Source organism: Antedon bifida, chromosome 4, assembly GCF_963402885.1.
Source record: "Antedon bifida chromosome 4, ecAntBifi1.1, whole genome shotgun sequence".
NCBI lineage: Eukaryota > Metazoa > Echinodermata > Crinoidea > Comatulida > Antedonidae > Antedon > Antedon bifida.
In genome coordinates, this window is record NC_136229.1 from 21901850 (window position 1) to 21915048 (window position 13199).

A 13199-nucleotide genomic window follows, 5' to 3' on the forward strand; every position below is an offset into this window, starting at 1 on the left:
AATAACATTTTATATTGAAACTTTGCACAAATTTAATTTATATCATGCGCTAACTTTCTGTCGAACCAAAATTGCGTGTTTTACACAAAGTTACGCGCGCACGCGCATTTAAAATTTCAAAATGCGCTAAATTATTTTCTAATCAAGTTTCTACGCGTTTCATGTCGTTTTAAGCATGTAAAAAATTCCCACGCTTGCGCAAATTTTTACGTGTGCGGTGCGCACGTAGCATTAAAAACATATTTTTTTCGCGTGATTTATGTTTTTCCAGCCTTTTCTAGTAATTTTACCAACTTTTAAACAATTTCGACTTAAAGTAACGTCATACGAGCACGTGGAATTGGACAATTTGCGCGAGTTTTTGTTGAAAAAGTTAAAAAAATTGTCAAAATTATGCCTTTTTTAAACAGTCGTAATTTCTAAACTGCACGGTCAACTTTTTGTGGATGACATTTTCTGGAAGTTAATGAGTTGTAGATATCGGATCATATATTAATATGGCTAACCGGACATTGTGATGTCATCGTATGGCCACGCTAATATAAAATTTAGGATTTTTGTATCTTTCGTCATAGCTCATCACATTTAATAGAGCGCATCTCCACTTATCCGTTTTCCATTTTCACCCAAATTTTGATATTGTCTAGGTCAATCAACTGTCTTTCGCATGAATTATAAATATTTTAATTTTTTTGACGTCATCATTCCTAAAAATTTAAATTACGTGTGGCATTAATTTCATCTTTACAGTAAATTTTAATCTGTTATAGCTCGTAAGAATAAAATTTGATAATCACGATTAAAACGTTTTCTGGAAGCTATTGGATTTTAGATACGAAATCATGTGAAAATTTTGCCAATCGGATGTTGTGACGTCATCATATGGCCAGTTAAATGAAAAAAGTCGTATTTTCATCTTTTGCGTCATAATTCATTGCATTTAAAAGAGCGCGCATCAATATTTCACGTATTCAAATTTCTTTTGCACGTTAATATGTTGTTGCTGAGATAATATCCTTCCGAAATTGCTATCTTTGTATTTCATTTTGATGCCGTCGCCATGTTCAAAATTGCAATAAATAGCGGGTCCCGTAATTTCACCTATTCTACACTGTATGTGATATGGATACAGATTATACTGTGTATACTATATATGAATCAAAATAATAGAATTCAGCAATAAAAACATATCATATTCTTCAGTTCAGGTCATAATGCCAACGTGGACACTTCCTTTTGTCCTCAACCTATCCCCTTAATGTTCGGTACGGTAAGGTACGTCGTTACACGTTCATGTTGCACCACTTGCGCGGCGGAAAACCAAACTCGTCAAAGTGACGAGTTACATGTCTAGTTATTAGTTATCCGCACTATGGCGGATAACTCCTTGTAACTGTCCTGTTTCATCATCTTTTTTTTTTTTGGTTATCCGCAACTAGTAAGTTGCGGATAACCCTTGTTATTGTAAATATCTTTTTTCTTCATCTTTATTCTTCTTTCTTTCCCGGATTTTTGTGCGTCGCATATCTCTCATCCTTGTCAACATAAGATTGTATAACTTTGTCATAAGATTGACCTGTAGCTGTAGATGTGCAAGAAACTTCGTTATATGACTTTAGAGTCGCGCAGCGTAAGTTACGCGCGATTTTATGAATTTCAATGATTGGTCATAGATTATAAACCAAAAGTAATTTTATATTGACACTTGGTGAAAATTTAAGTTAAATTAAGGGCAAACTTTCTATGGATTAAAAATGACATGTTTCACAAGAAGTTACGCGCGCACGCGCATTTAAAAATTAAAAATGCGCAAAATTAATTTCTAATCAACTTTCTACGCTGATCATGACATTTTGAGCATGTCAAAAATTCCCACGCGCGCGAAAATAATTACGCGTAAGGTGCGCACGGAGCATGAAAATCATGTGTTTTTCTCTTGAATTATAATTTTACAGTCTTTCCTAGTTATTTTAAAACATTGACATCATTTCAAATTAAAATGACGTCATGCGAACACGTTGATTTACACCATTTGCGTGCGTTTTAGTTGCAAAAGTGACAACATATTGTCAAAATTAAGCCTATTTTTAATCTATTATAGCTCCTCAGGATCATCCACGACCCCCAATTTTTAAAATTTAATATGTAAGCAGATATGTTGTAGATATGAATTCATGCCGAACCTTTACCACTCGAATGTTATGACGTCATCGTATGGCCACACGAATGTAAAATATAGGATTTTTTACTCTTTCGTTATTGCTCATCAAATTCAACAAACCGCATCTCGCTTATACGTATTCCATTTCCCCCGAAATTGTAATATTGTCTACGTCAATCAACTATCTTTCGCATGAATTAAAAATATTTTAATTTTTATGACGTCATCATGTCTAAAAACGTAAATAACTTGGGTCACTTATTTTCATCTTTACAGTAAATATCAATCTGTTATAGCTCGTCAGATTAAAAAGTGATAATCATGATTAAAACGTTTTCTGGAAGCTATTGGATTGTAGATATGAATTGATGTGAATATTTTGCCAATCAGATGTTGTGACGTCATCATATGGCCAGTTGAATTCAAAAAGTCATATTTTCATCTCTTGCGTCAAAGTTCATTGCGTTTAAACGAGAGCGCATCTCACGTTCCCAAAATTCTTCAAATTTGTTTTAATGTAATTATTTAGATAATTATCTTCTAAAGTGGTTATCTTTATATGTCAATTTGATGATGTCATCGTGTTAATAATTGGATTTAAAAGATGGGTCTCGTAATTCCGTCTATGCTACACTGTATATAACATATATACAGTTTATTCTGTAAAATACTGTAATATGGTGTATGCTACATAATAGGTACAATTCAGCACTGTAAACATTTTTATTTCATGTCTGTAAGACACAAAAAAGAATACACTGCGTCCTCACTGTTGTTATACGACTCAATCTCAAACTTTAATGCAACGTAAGATATGGTACACACGAAACATTAATTTGTATGGTATTTGGTTCGAAATTCTTGAGCTCTCAATTAACAACCGAAAATTAAACTGTAGTTAACAATAATATGCCGTGTCTCAGAACATCACACACGTGCGTCTATTACTGCTTCTCGTTACCTATACTAACATAAAAAATCACAACATAAATATAGAGGGCGTACTTCAATATCCTAAACCAGAGCCATATATAGAGAGAGTTACGACTTCGAATGGATTAGAAGCCATGTTTGTGTCCAACTATTCCTATGTAGCGTATGGAGTTGAGTCTTTTGTTTTGAAAATGTATAACGTTCAAAAGGCTTTAATTATCGAATTTAATATCAAAACAATCAATTTGATTAAAGGTTTTTGTTAAAATAATAAAAAAATTATAAAGTTACTGCGAACATGATTAAAAACAACAAAAATAGCAATTTCGGAACAGCTCTGGTTGTGCGCTCCATGCACGCTCTACGCGTGCGCGTTTAGTTTGTACAGCGATTCTCTATAGTAATGCATTGTTTTTACATTTTGTTGTTTAAAAATCATGTTCGCAGTAACTTTATGATTTCGTTATTATCTTAACAAAAACCTTTAAACAAATTGATTGTTTTTATATTAAATTAGATATTTAAAGCCTTGTGAATGTTATACATTTTTAAAGAAAATGACTCGACTCCATACGCTACATAGGCATAGTTGGACACAAACATGGCCGGCGTTCACACCACGTGACTTTCTAAAATCCGTGAACGCAAAGTCGTAACTCTCTCTATATATGGCTCTGTCCTAAACGATACACTCCCCCACCAAAAACAACACTAAACTTATTGTTCTTCAATTGGAAGGATTACAACTAATCGTTGCACAGCTCGTTTTAATGTTGTTACTAAACCAGTTCCTGTATGAACTCGAACTTCCACATTCCTCACTCTATCATCAGTATTTTGGTATGTTTCTGTTACCCTGCCTAATCTCCATTTACCTCTAACTGCATTACTATCTTGTATCAACACAACGTCACCAGTCTTCACATCACGTCTTATGGTATGCCATTTCTGTCTTATAATCAATGAAGGAAAATAATCCCGCGTCCACTTCTTCCAAAACCCATTTACCAAGCATTGTATGAACTTCAGTCGATCCTTAATGCTTACGTTATCACTCCATGGTTCATCTGGTACCTTTCCAGTAGATCTGCCCAACAATAAATCATTTGGAGACAGATATGACCCATCCTGTGGATCTGTAGGATGCTTTCCAATCGGCCTCTCATTTGTTAAATTCGCTACTTCAAACATAACAGTCTGAAGTTCACTGAAGGCAAGCACCTGTCCACCGATTGCATGACTAATCGCTTTCTTAATCCCTCTAATCAGACTCTCAGTCACTCCATTCTGCCAGGGAGCATCAGGTGTAGAAAACTTCAACGTTGTGCCATGGTTCACCCCAAAACTCCTCAACTGTTTGGCTGCTGCACTCAGCTGTGTCCCAGCATCGCTGTATATTTCTTTGGGGTATCCTCGAAGTGAAACAAACTTTCTGAACACTTGCAGGAACGCGTCTGTACTATAGTCAGTGGCTATGTCGATGTAGACTGCTCTCGTCACAAAACAATTAAAAACTACACCGTATGCCTTTCCTCGAGCTCGCTTGTTAACTTCACCTCTTGTTGTGAATGGCCCAAATAAATCAACCCCTATATACATCCATGGTGGTGATGGTTTCAGTCGAGTAATTGGTAACGGTCCCATTTTCTGAGCTGCAGTGTTTTTCTCAAACCGCCTACAAGTTACACAATGGTACTTAATGCTTTTGACCATTCTCTGTACGTCAATTATCCAGTATTTCGATCGAATCTTGGCAACGGTTGACTGCACTCCCAAATGCCCTTTACTATGGATTTCTTTAGCGTATAGTTTCGTAAAAGCGTTATCGTATGGCAACAAAGGTACTTCTTGCTTATTGTAGCTGAAATGTACGTTTCGACTTATCCTTTCTCCCACAACAATTACTCCATCTTCACGAATCTTAGGCCCCAAACGAGCGTATGTCTTGTCAAATTTAGTTTTATCTTTGGATAATAGCTTTATCATTATTTTCTGCGATTCCTTTATCCAGAAATGTTCCGCACCTTTAGTATCCTTGACCTCGATCTCTTCTAATATACTCTTTAGTCTCCTTTTCTCATACACTTTGAGAACTCTGGCAGTCACCCTTAACAACTTCTGATACTTGCTCTGCCGTCTAATTATTCTATCAGCTAATGAGTCTTCCTCTTCGATGTTCACTGCCATGACTATCTTCACTCGTTCTGGAAGGATCTTTATATTACAACTTTGTTCAATTGGCCAATTCTCAACTGGCTGTCGCAAAAACTCTGGTCCCCTTTGCCACTCACTATTTGGCCCAATCTGGGATGGATTCATCCCTCGTGTGATTGCGTCCGCTATATTAACCTCTCCTTTACACCACCACCAATCTTGAGGTTCCGTGTCTTGTTGTATCTCCCCGATCCTCGTGGCGGCAAATGTTTTGAACCCATAGCTTTGTTTTTGTACCATGGCTCGTACAATCTCGCTGTCTACAATATAAAAAACTTGGTCAAACTTAATTCTCGTCTCATTTATGATATATTGTGCCAATCTCTTACTCATCACCGCTGCACTTAGCTCCAATCGCACCACGCTAATAATCTCTATTGGAGCAACCCTGCTTTTACTGGCAACGATTTGAGATGAAAATTGTCCGTCCCACTGTTCGTAACGGACGTATGCCACTGCGCCTAACGCTTTCTCGGACGCATCTGAAAACATAATCAAACTTGGTAATATGCCCGGCTTTGCATCCAACGGTTTAACGCATCTCCTAAATTCGACGCTTGATGTTGTACTTAAATCTTCAAATAAATCTATCCACTCCGCTCTCTCACTCATGTTTATAGCTTCATCCCACTCTAATTTAGCTCCCCACAGCTTTCGAAGTAGAATCTTTGCCCTCACGGTGATTGGAGTTATCAACCCCAAAGGATCATACACAGAATTGATTTTGCTTAGGCATATACGTTTGGTTAACACTTCTGGTATCTCCTTGAAAGTACGAACGTTGTCAGTGAACGCAAGAACGTCATCACCTGGTTTCCAACTGATTCCTAACACCTTCTCTTCCTTTGGATTCCATGTTTCTTCAAGCTTTTCTCTTCCCGAGAATATCCAATGCTTTATGGCGAAATTTCCTGGCTGTATTAATTTCTCTATTTCTTCCGCTCGTTGCCTTGCTTTCTTTGCGGATTCTTCACACTCCAGAATGTCATCCACATAAACATTGTTTAAAACTGTCTCTGCGGCTTCAGGTGTTGACAGTTTCCCTGCTTCTGCCGTTTTCCTCAAAGCCACTGTTGCTATGGTGGCAGATGGACGGTCTCCAAAATTTACAGCAGTCACGCAATAGGTTTTTGGTAGGGTATTCTGGTTCAAATCTCTCCAGAGAAACCGATGACAGTGCTGGTCCAGCTGGGTGATAGCAACACTATGATACATCTTTCTTATGTCACCTACCAGTGCATGAGGTTTTTCTCTGAATCTCAGTAGAACAGCTAACAAGTCATTAACAAGGTCGGGTCCTTTGGCCCAATAGTCGTTAAGAACATGTCCCTTGTAGGCCGCACTGCTATTAAAGACGATTCGCACTGGGGTGCTGGAACTATCAGGCTTTTCTACTGCATGGTGAGAAATATAATGTATTGGTCCTTTGTATTCTTGCAATTCCGTTTCCTTTATTTCTCTCGCCACCCCTCGTTTCAACATATCTGCTATTTGCTCTTCGTATATCCTTTTCTTTGCTGAGTCTTTCATTAATCTTTTCTCTAGCGCTGCTAACTTCGCCACCGCCACCTTTTTGTTATCTGGTAGATTGTTTGGGTCTTTGATCCAAGGGTACCTCGCGGTCCATTTACCTGCTTCATACAGTAAGTTGTCTTCTATCAACTTTAATTCACGTTCTTCTTTCAAAGTGTACTTCTGCGCTCCACTGGGGCATTTGCCGCATCGACACGAACCACATTTAGGCTGACAGTTAACCCCCATACTTTCTATCGTCATAAAGTCGTCAAAGGACGTTGTCTTAACATAGTTCACTAGTATTCCTGCCCCTTCTTCCCATTCGATAGAAAGATGAGACCCTCCAATACACTGACCAAACTGGTTTTTCAGTAGAACTAGATGACCACATGCCTTGATCTTCGTCGGATGGTAACCAGCATACTCGTATCCAATTAACAAGTCGATCTCTCCAGTTGGTCTCTTGACCTGCTCAGGATATACATTAAGTATTTTGGCGAGGTTTCCTAAGTTCTGATTGCCAATTTTTGCCGTTATCTTCGGAATCCCATAGGCTTCTACTGCAACAGAGTTTCCCATATTATCATTCAGTAATATTTTATATTTCATGCTGTCGATGCATTCGGTTTGCCCGCCTACTTTGTTCATGCTTATTTTCACTGGCCTTCCCTTTGCCTTTATGCGTTTGGCCGCATCATGTGTGATTAATGACGCTGTCGCACAACTATCCCAAAGAGTGTTGAGCTCGTTCTTGCCGCTCCTCACTTTCATCAATTGTAACAAACAAGGGTCAGATTTCATCTGTAAGCTATTTTCAAGGGACGACACTGTCGAAATTGGTTCTGAGTCTGCTGATGTAACAGCTTGTGATGAAGTCTCCTGCAACCATCCGTATCGCATTGCTTCTTCCCTTTACACTTAGCAATGATATGGCCGGCTGTTAGGCAGCAGAAACATGCTCGGTTTTCTTTCAAGATGTTCAGCCTCTCATCCACAGATTTGTTCAAGAAGGTTCGACAATTCTTGGTTTCGTGTTGACTTTCTTTATGTAGAAGGCACTTTGGTCTGCTAGATATTTCTACCATGTGCATCGATGCGGCTGCTTTGGTGGGTTGGTTTGTCCGTATTGCCCCCATTGCGTATTCTACACTTCTTCTTTCTCTTGTCAGAAATTTCAGTAGTTCTGGGAATCTATCAGTTTTATCGACACCGTTGGCTTCTTCATGCATATGTCGGACCCATCTTCCAAACACTGATGGTGGTAGTTTCTTTTCTATCTCTCCCACCACCTTGGAATTCGATATTTCTCTTTCTAGTCCTGCTCTTTTCAGGTCGTGATAACTTGCTTCCATGCACTTTGTCGATATATGTCACTAGTTTGTTATCTTCGCCATCTTTAATTTCTCGTTTCTGTTCTAACTCACTTACAATTGTATCTACCAATTTCACTTTGTCGCCATATCTCTCGTCAAGCCTTTCCCACATTAAATCAATATTATCTTCAACTGGTCCCAGAATTTTTAGCGGTGCTTGCCCTAGAGTTTGCCTCAAGGCAAACGACAATTGTTTAGGATGTGTCACAGGAATCACGAAAGTTTTGAAGTCCTCCTTAAATCTAGCGTATCTTCTAACGTTACCTTCAAATCTAGGCAAATCCATCTTTTTTAGTTGCAGTGTTGATCGCTTTTCCTTTGGATCTCGTTCATCTTCCTGAACTTTCACTGGTGGGTTTACGTTAGCTTTATATTTGATAACACCACGACGGACGTCGTTGAATCTGTTCTGTACCTCTTCTATCCATGCTGCTTGTTCAGCATCTTCTGGATCTTCTATTTTCATTTGAATCTCTACATGTAAGTCTTGGATTTTCTTCCAGATCTCAGTCATATCTACAATCAGAATCTCTAGATATTCTACCGGACTGGACTCTTCCATTGCTTGCTGTATTGTCTTTATGACTCTGGTCATAGCACCTTTCTGCACACTACGTCTTCTTTTTATCTCATCCATTTCAATGGATTGTAGTAAAGATACGAATTTCGAATGTAAGACACAAAAAAGAATACACTGCGTCCTCACTGTTGTTATACGACTCAATCTCAAACTTTAATGCAACGTAAGATATGGTACACACGAAACATTAATTTGTATGGTATTTGGTTCGAAATTCTTGAGCTCTCAATTAACAACCGAAAATTAAACTGTAGTTAACAATAATATGCCGTGTCTCAGAACATCACACACGTGCGTCTATTACTGCTTCTCGTTACCTATACTAACATAAAAAATCACAACATAAATATAGAGGGCGTACTTCAATATCCTAAACGATACAATGTCAAAGGATGGCATAATAATTGTCGAGGTTCATATAGTTTAAAGTACGTGCATGTTGCGTTTGCGCGGATAACCCGAACTCGTCAAAGTGACGAGTTCAAATCTAGTTTTTCTGTATTATTAGTTATCCGCACTATGGCGGATAACTCCTTGTAACTGTCCTGTTTCATCATCTTATTTTTTTTCTGTATTATTAGTTATCCGCACTCAGCGGATAACTCCTTGTAACTGTCCTGTTTCATCATCTTTTTTTTTTTTTTTTTCTGTATTCTTCTTTCTTTCTGTCATTTTTGTGTCACACGTAACTCAAAAACGTGTAAACATAACATTTTATAACTTTGTCAACATGTGGGCATTCACGTGAAGTTGTGCACCTGCTATTGTGAATGACGTCAGAGTTGCGCAACGTGACTTACGCGCGTTTTTATGAATTTCGCGTATTTAACATAGATCGAAAACCATATAACATTTTAATTTGAAACTTAGAAAAAGTTTAAGTTATATCTTGCGCTAACTGACTGTGGGAAAAAAATGACATGTTTTACACAAAGTTACGCGTGCACGCGCGTTTGAAATTTCAAAATGCGAAAAATCAATTTCTAATCAACTTTCTACGTGTTTCATGTCATTTTGAGCATGTAAAAAATTCCCACGCGCGCGCATTTTTTTACGCGCGCGGTGCGCACGTAGCGTTGAAAACAATTTTTTTCCCGTGATTTATGTTTTTCCAGCCTTTTCTAGTAATTTTACCAACTTTTGAACAATTTCGATATAAAATTACGTCATACGGGCACGTCGAATTGGATAATTTACGTGCATTTTTTATTAAAAAGTTCAAAAAATCGTCAACATTTGTCAAAATTATGCCCTTTTTAAAACAGTCGTAGTTCCTAAACTAAACGGTGAAAGTTATTTTTTTTGCATATTCTGGAAGTTGATGAGTTGTAGATTTTGGATCATGCGTTAATATGGCTAACCGGACATTGTGATGTCACCGTATGGCCACGCGAATATAAAATATATGATTTTTGTATCTTTCATCATAGCGCATGACATTTAATAGAGCGCATCTCCAATTATCTGTTTTCCATTTTTACCCAAATTTTTATATTATCTAGGTCAATCAACTATCTTTCGCATGAGTTAAAAATATTTTAATTTTTATGACGTCATCATGTCTAAAAATGTAAATAATGTGGGTCACTTATTTTCATCTTTACAGTAAATTTCAATCTGTTATAGCTCGTCAGAATAAAACGTGATAATCATGATTAAAACGTTTTCTGGAAGCTATTGGATTGTAGATACGAATTCATGTGAACATTTTGCCAATCGGATGTTGTGACGTCATCATATGGCCAGTTGAATAAAAAAAGTCGTATTTTCATATTTTGCGTAATAGTTCATCACATTTAAAAGGGCGCGCATCTTATATTTTACGTATTCAAATTTCTTCTACACGGTAATATGTGGTTGCTGAGATAATGTCCTTCAGAAATTGCTGTCTTAGTTTTTCATTTTGATACCGTCGCCATGTTAAAAATAGGAATAACCGGGGGTCCCGTAATTTCACCTATTCTACACTGTATGTAATATGTATACAGATTATACTGTTTATACTGTATATACTATATGACACAAAATTGACAGAATTCAGCACTAACAACATATCATATTCTTCAGATCAGGTCATAATGCCATAATCTTTTTCTGTGTGCAAAAGTCTAACGTATGACGTGCACGTGGCGTTTGTCGTGCGGATAACTAACTCGTCAAAGTGACGAGTTACATGTCTAGTTCTTCTTTCTTTCTGTCATTTTTGTGCAGAGCATATCTCTAAAACGTGTAAAGTTAACATTTTATAACTTTGTCAACATGTGGGCATTCACTTGAAGTTGTGCCTTTTTTATTTTTGAATGACGTCAGAGTTGCGCAACATGACTTACGCGCGTTTTTATGAATTTCGCGTATTTAACATAGATCGAAAACCATATAACAATTTAAATTGAAACTTAGCAAAAGTCTAATTTATATCGTGCGCTAACTTTTTTTGCACTAAAAATGGCATGTTTTACACGAAGTTACGCGCGCACACGCGTTTAAAATTTTACAATGCGAAAAATCAATTTCTAATCAACTTTCTACGCGTTTCATGTCATTTTGAGCATGTCAAAAATTCCCACACGTGCGCAAATTTTTACGCGCATGGTGCACACGTAGCGTTAAAAACGTCATTTTTTCGAGTGATTTATGTTTTTCCAGCCTTTTCTAGTAATTTTACCAACTTTTAAACAATTTCGACTTTAAATTACGTCATACGAGCACGTAGAATATGATAATTTGCGCGCTTTTTTGATAAAAAACTTCAAAAATTCGTCAAAATTAAGCCTTTTTTTAAACAATCGTAGTTTTTAAACTAAACGGTAAAAATTATTTTTATTAAACATTCTGGAAGTTGCTGAGTTGTAGATATCAGATCATGCATTAATTTGGCTAACTGGACATTGTGACGTCATCGTATGGCCACGCGAATATGAAATTTAGGATTTTTGTATCTTTCGTCATAACTCCTCACATTTAATAGAGCGCATCTCCACTTATCCGTTTTCCATTTTCACCCCGATTTTGATATTGTCTAGGTCAATGAACTATCTTTAGCATGAGTTAAAAATATTTTAATTTTTATGACGTCATCATGCCTAAAAATTTAAGTTACGTGTGGCATTAATTTCATCTTTACAGTAAATTTCAATTTGTTATAGCTCGTAAGAATAAAATGTGATAATCACGATTAAAACGTTTTCTTGAAGCTATTGGATTGTAGATACAAAATCATGTGAAAATTTTGCCAATCGGATGTGGTGACATCATCATATGGCCAGTTAAATAAAAAAAGTCGTATTTTCATATTTTACGTCATAGTTCATCACATTTAAAAGAGCGCGCATCTATATTTTATGTATCCAAATTTCTTCTACACGCTAATATGTTGTTGCTGAGATAATATCCTTCCGAAATTATTATTTTAGTGTTTCATTTTGATACCGTCGCCATGTTAAAAAATGGAATAAATGGCGGGTCCCGTAATTTCACCTATTCCACACTGTATGTAATATGTATACAGATTATACTGTGTATACTATATGACACAAAATATACAGCATTCAGCACTAACAACACATCATATTCTTCAGTTCAGGTAATAATGCCATAATCTTTTTCTGTGTGCAATATTCCAACGTATGACGTGCATGTGGCGTTTGTCGTGCGGATAACTAACTCGTCAAAGTGACGAGTTTCATGTCTAGTTCTTCTTTCTTTCTGTCATTTTTGTGCAGAGCGTATCTCTAAAACGTGTAAAGTTAACATTTTATAACTTTGTCAACATATGGGCAATCACGTGAAGTTGTGCTTTCCTATAATTGAATGACGTCAGAGTTGCGCAACATGACTTACGCGCGTTTTTATGAATTTCGTGTATTTAACATAGATCGAAAACCATATAACAATTCAAATTGAAACTTAGCAAAAGTCTAATTTATATCGTGCGCTAACTTTTTGTGCACTAAAAATGGCATGTTTTACACGAAGTTACGCGCGCACACGCGTTTAAAATTTTCCAATGCGAAAAATCAATTTCTAATCAACTTTCTACGCGTTTCATGTCATTTTGAGCATGTCAAAAATTCCCACACGTGCGCAAATTTTTACGCGCGTGGTGCACACGTAGCGTTAAAAACGTCATTTTTTCGAGTGATTTATGTTTTTCCAGCCTTTTCTAGTAATTTTACCAACTTTTAAACAATTTCGACTTCAAATTACGTCATACGAGCACGTAGAATATGATAATTTGCGCGCTTTTTTGATAAAAAACTTCAAAAATTCGTCAAAATTAAGCCTTTTTTTAAACAATCGTAGTTTTTAAACTAAACGGTAAAAATTATTTTTATTAAACCTTCTGGAAGTTGATGAGTTGTAGATATCAGATCATGCATTAATTTGGCTAACTGGACATTGTGACGTCATCGTATGGCCACGC

The 13199-nt window shown here is 36.8% G+C and overlaps 1 protein-coding gene across 1 annotated transcript; it reads right to left on the bottom strand.

The window, feature by feature from the left end:
* Positions 1-3811: 3811 nt before the first annotated feature.
* On the bottom strand, positions 3812-7723 carry LOC144839259 (uncharacterized). Its single transcript, XM_078694575.1, has one exon. It carries the CDS (start codon positions 7721-7723, stop codon positions 3812-3814), a length of 3912 nt encoding a protein of 1303 aa, XP_078550701.1.
* Positions 7724-13199: the final 5476 nt, after the last annotated feature.

Coding starts and splice junctions, on each gene's coding strand:
- LOC144839259 (XM_078694575.1), bottom strand. CDS start 7,723: ATGCGATACGGATGGTTGCAGGAGACTTCATCACAAGCTGTTACATCA.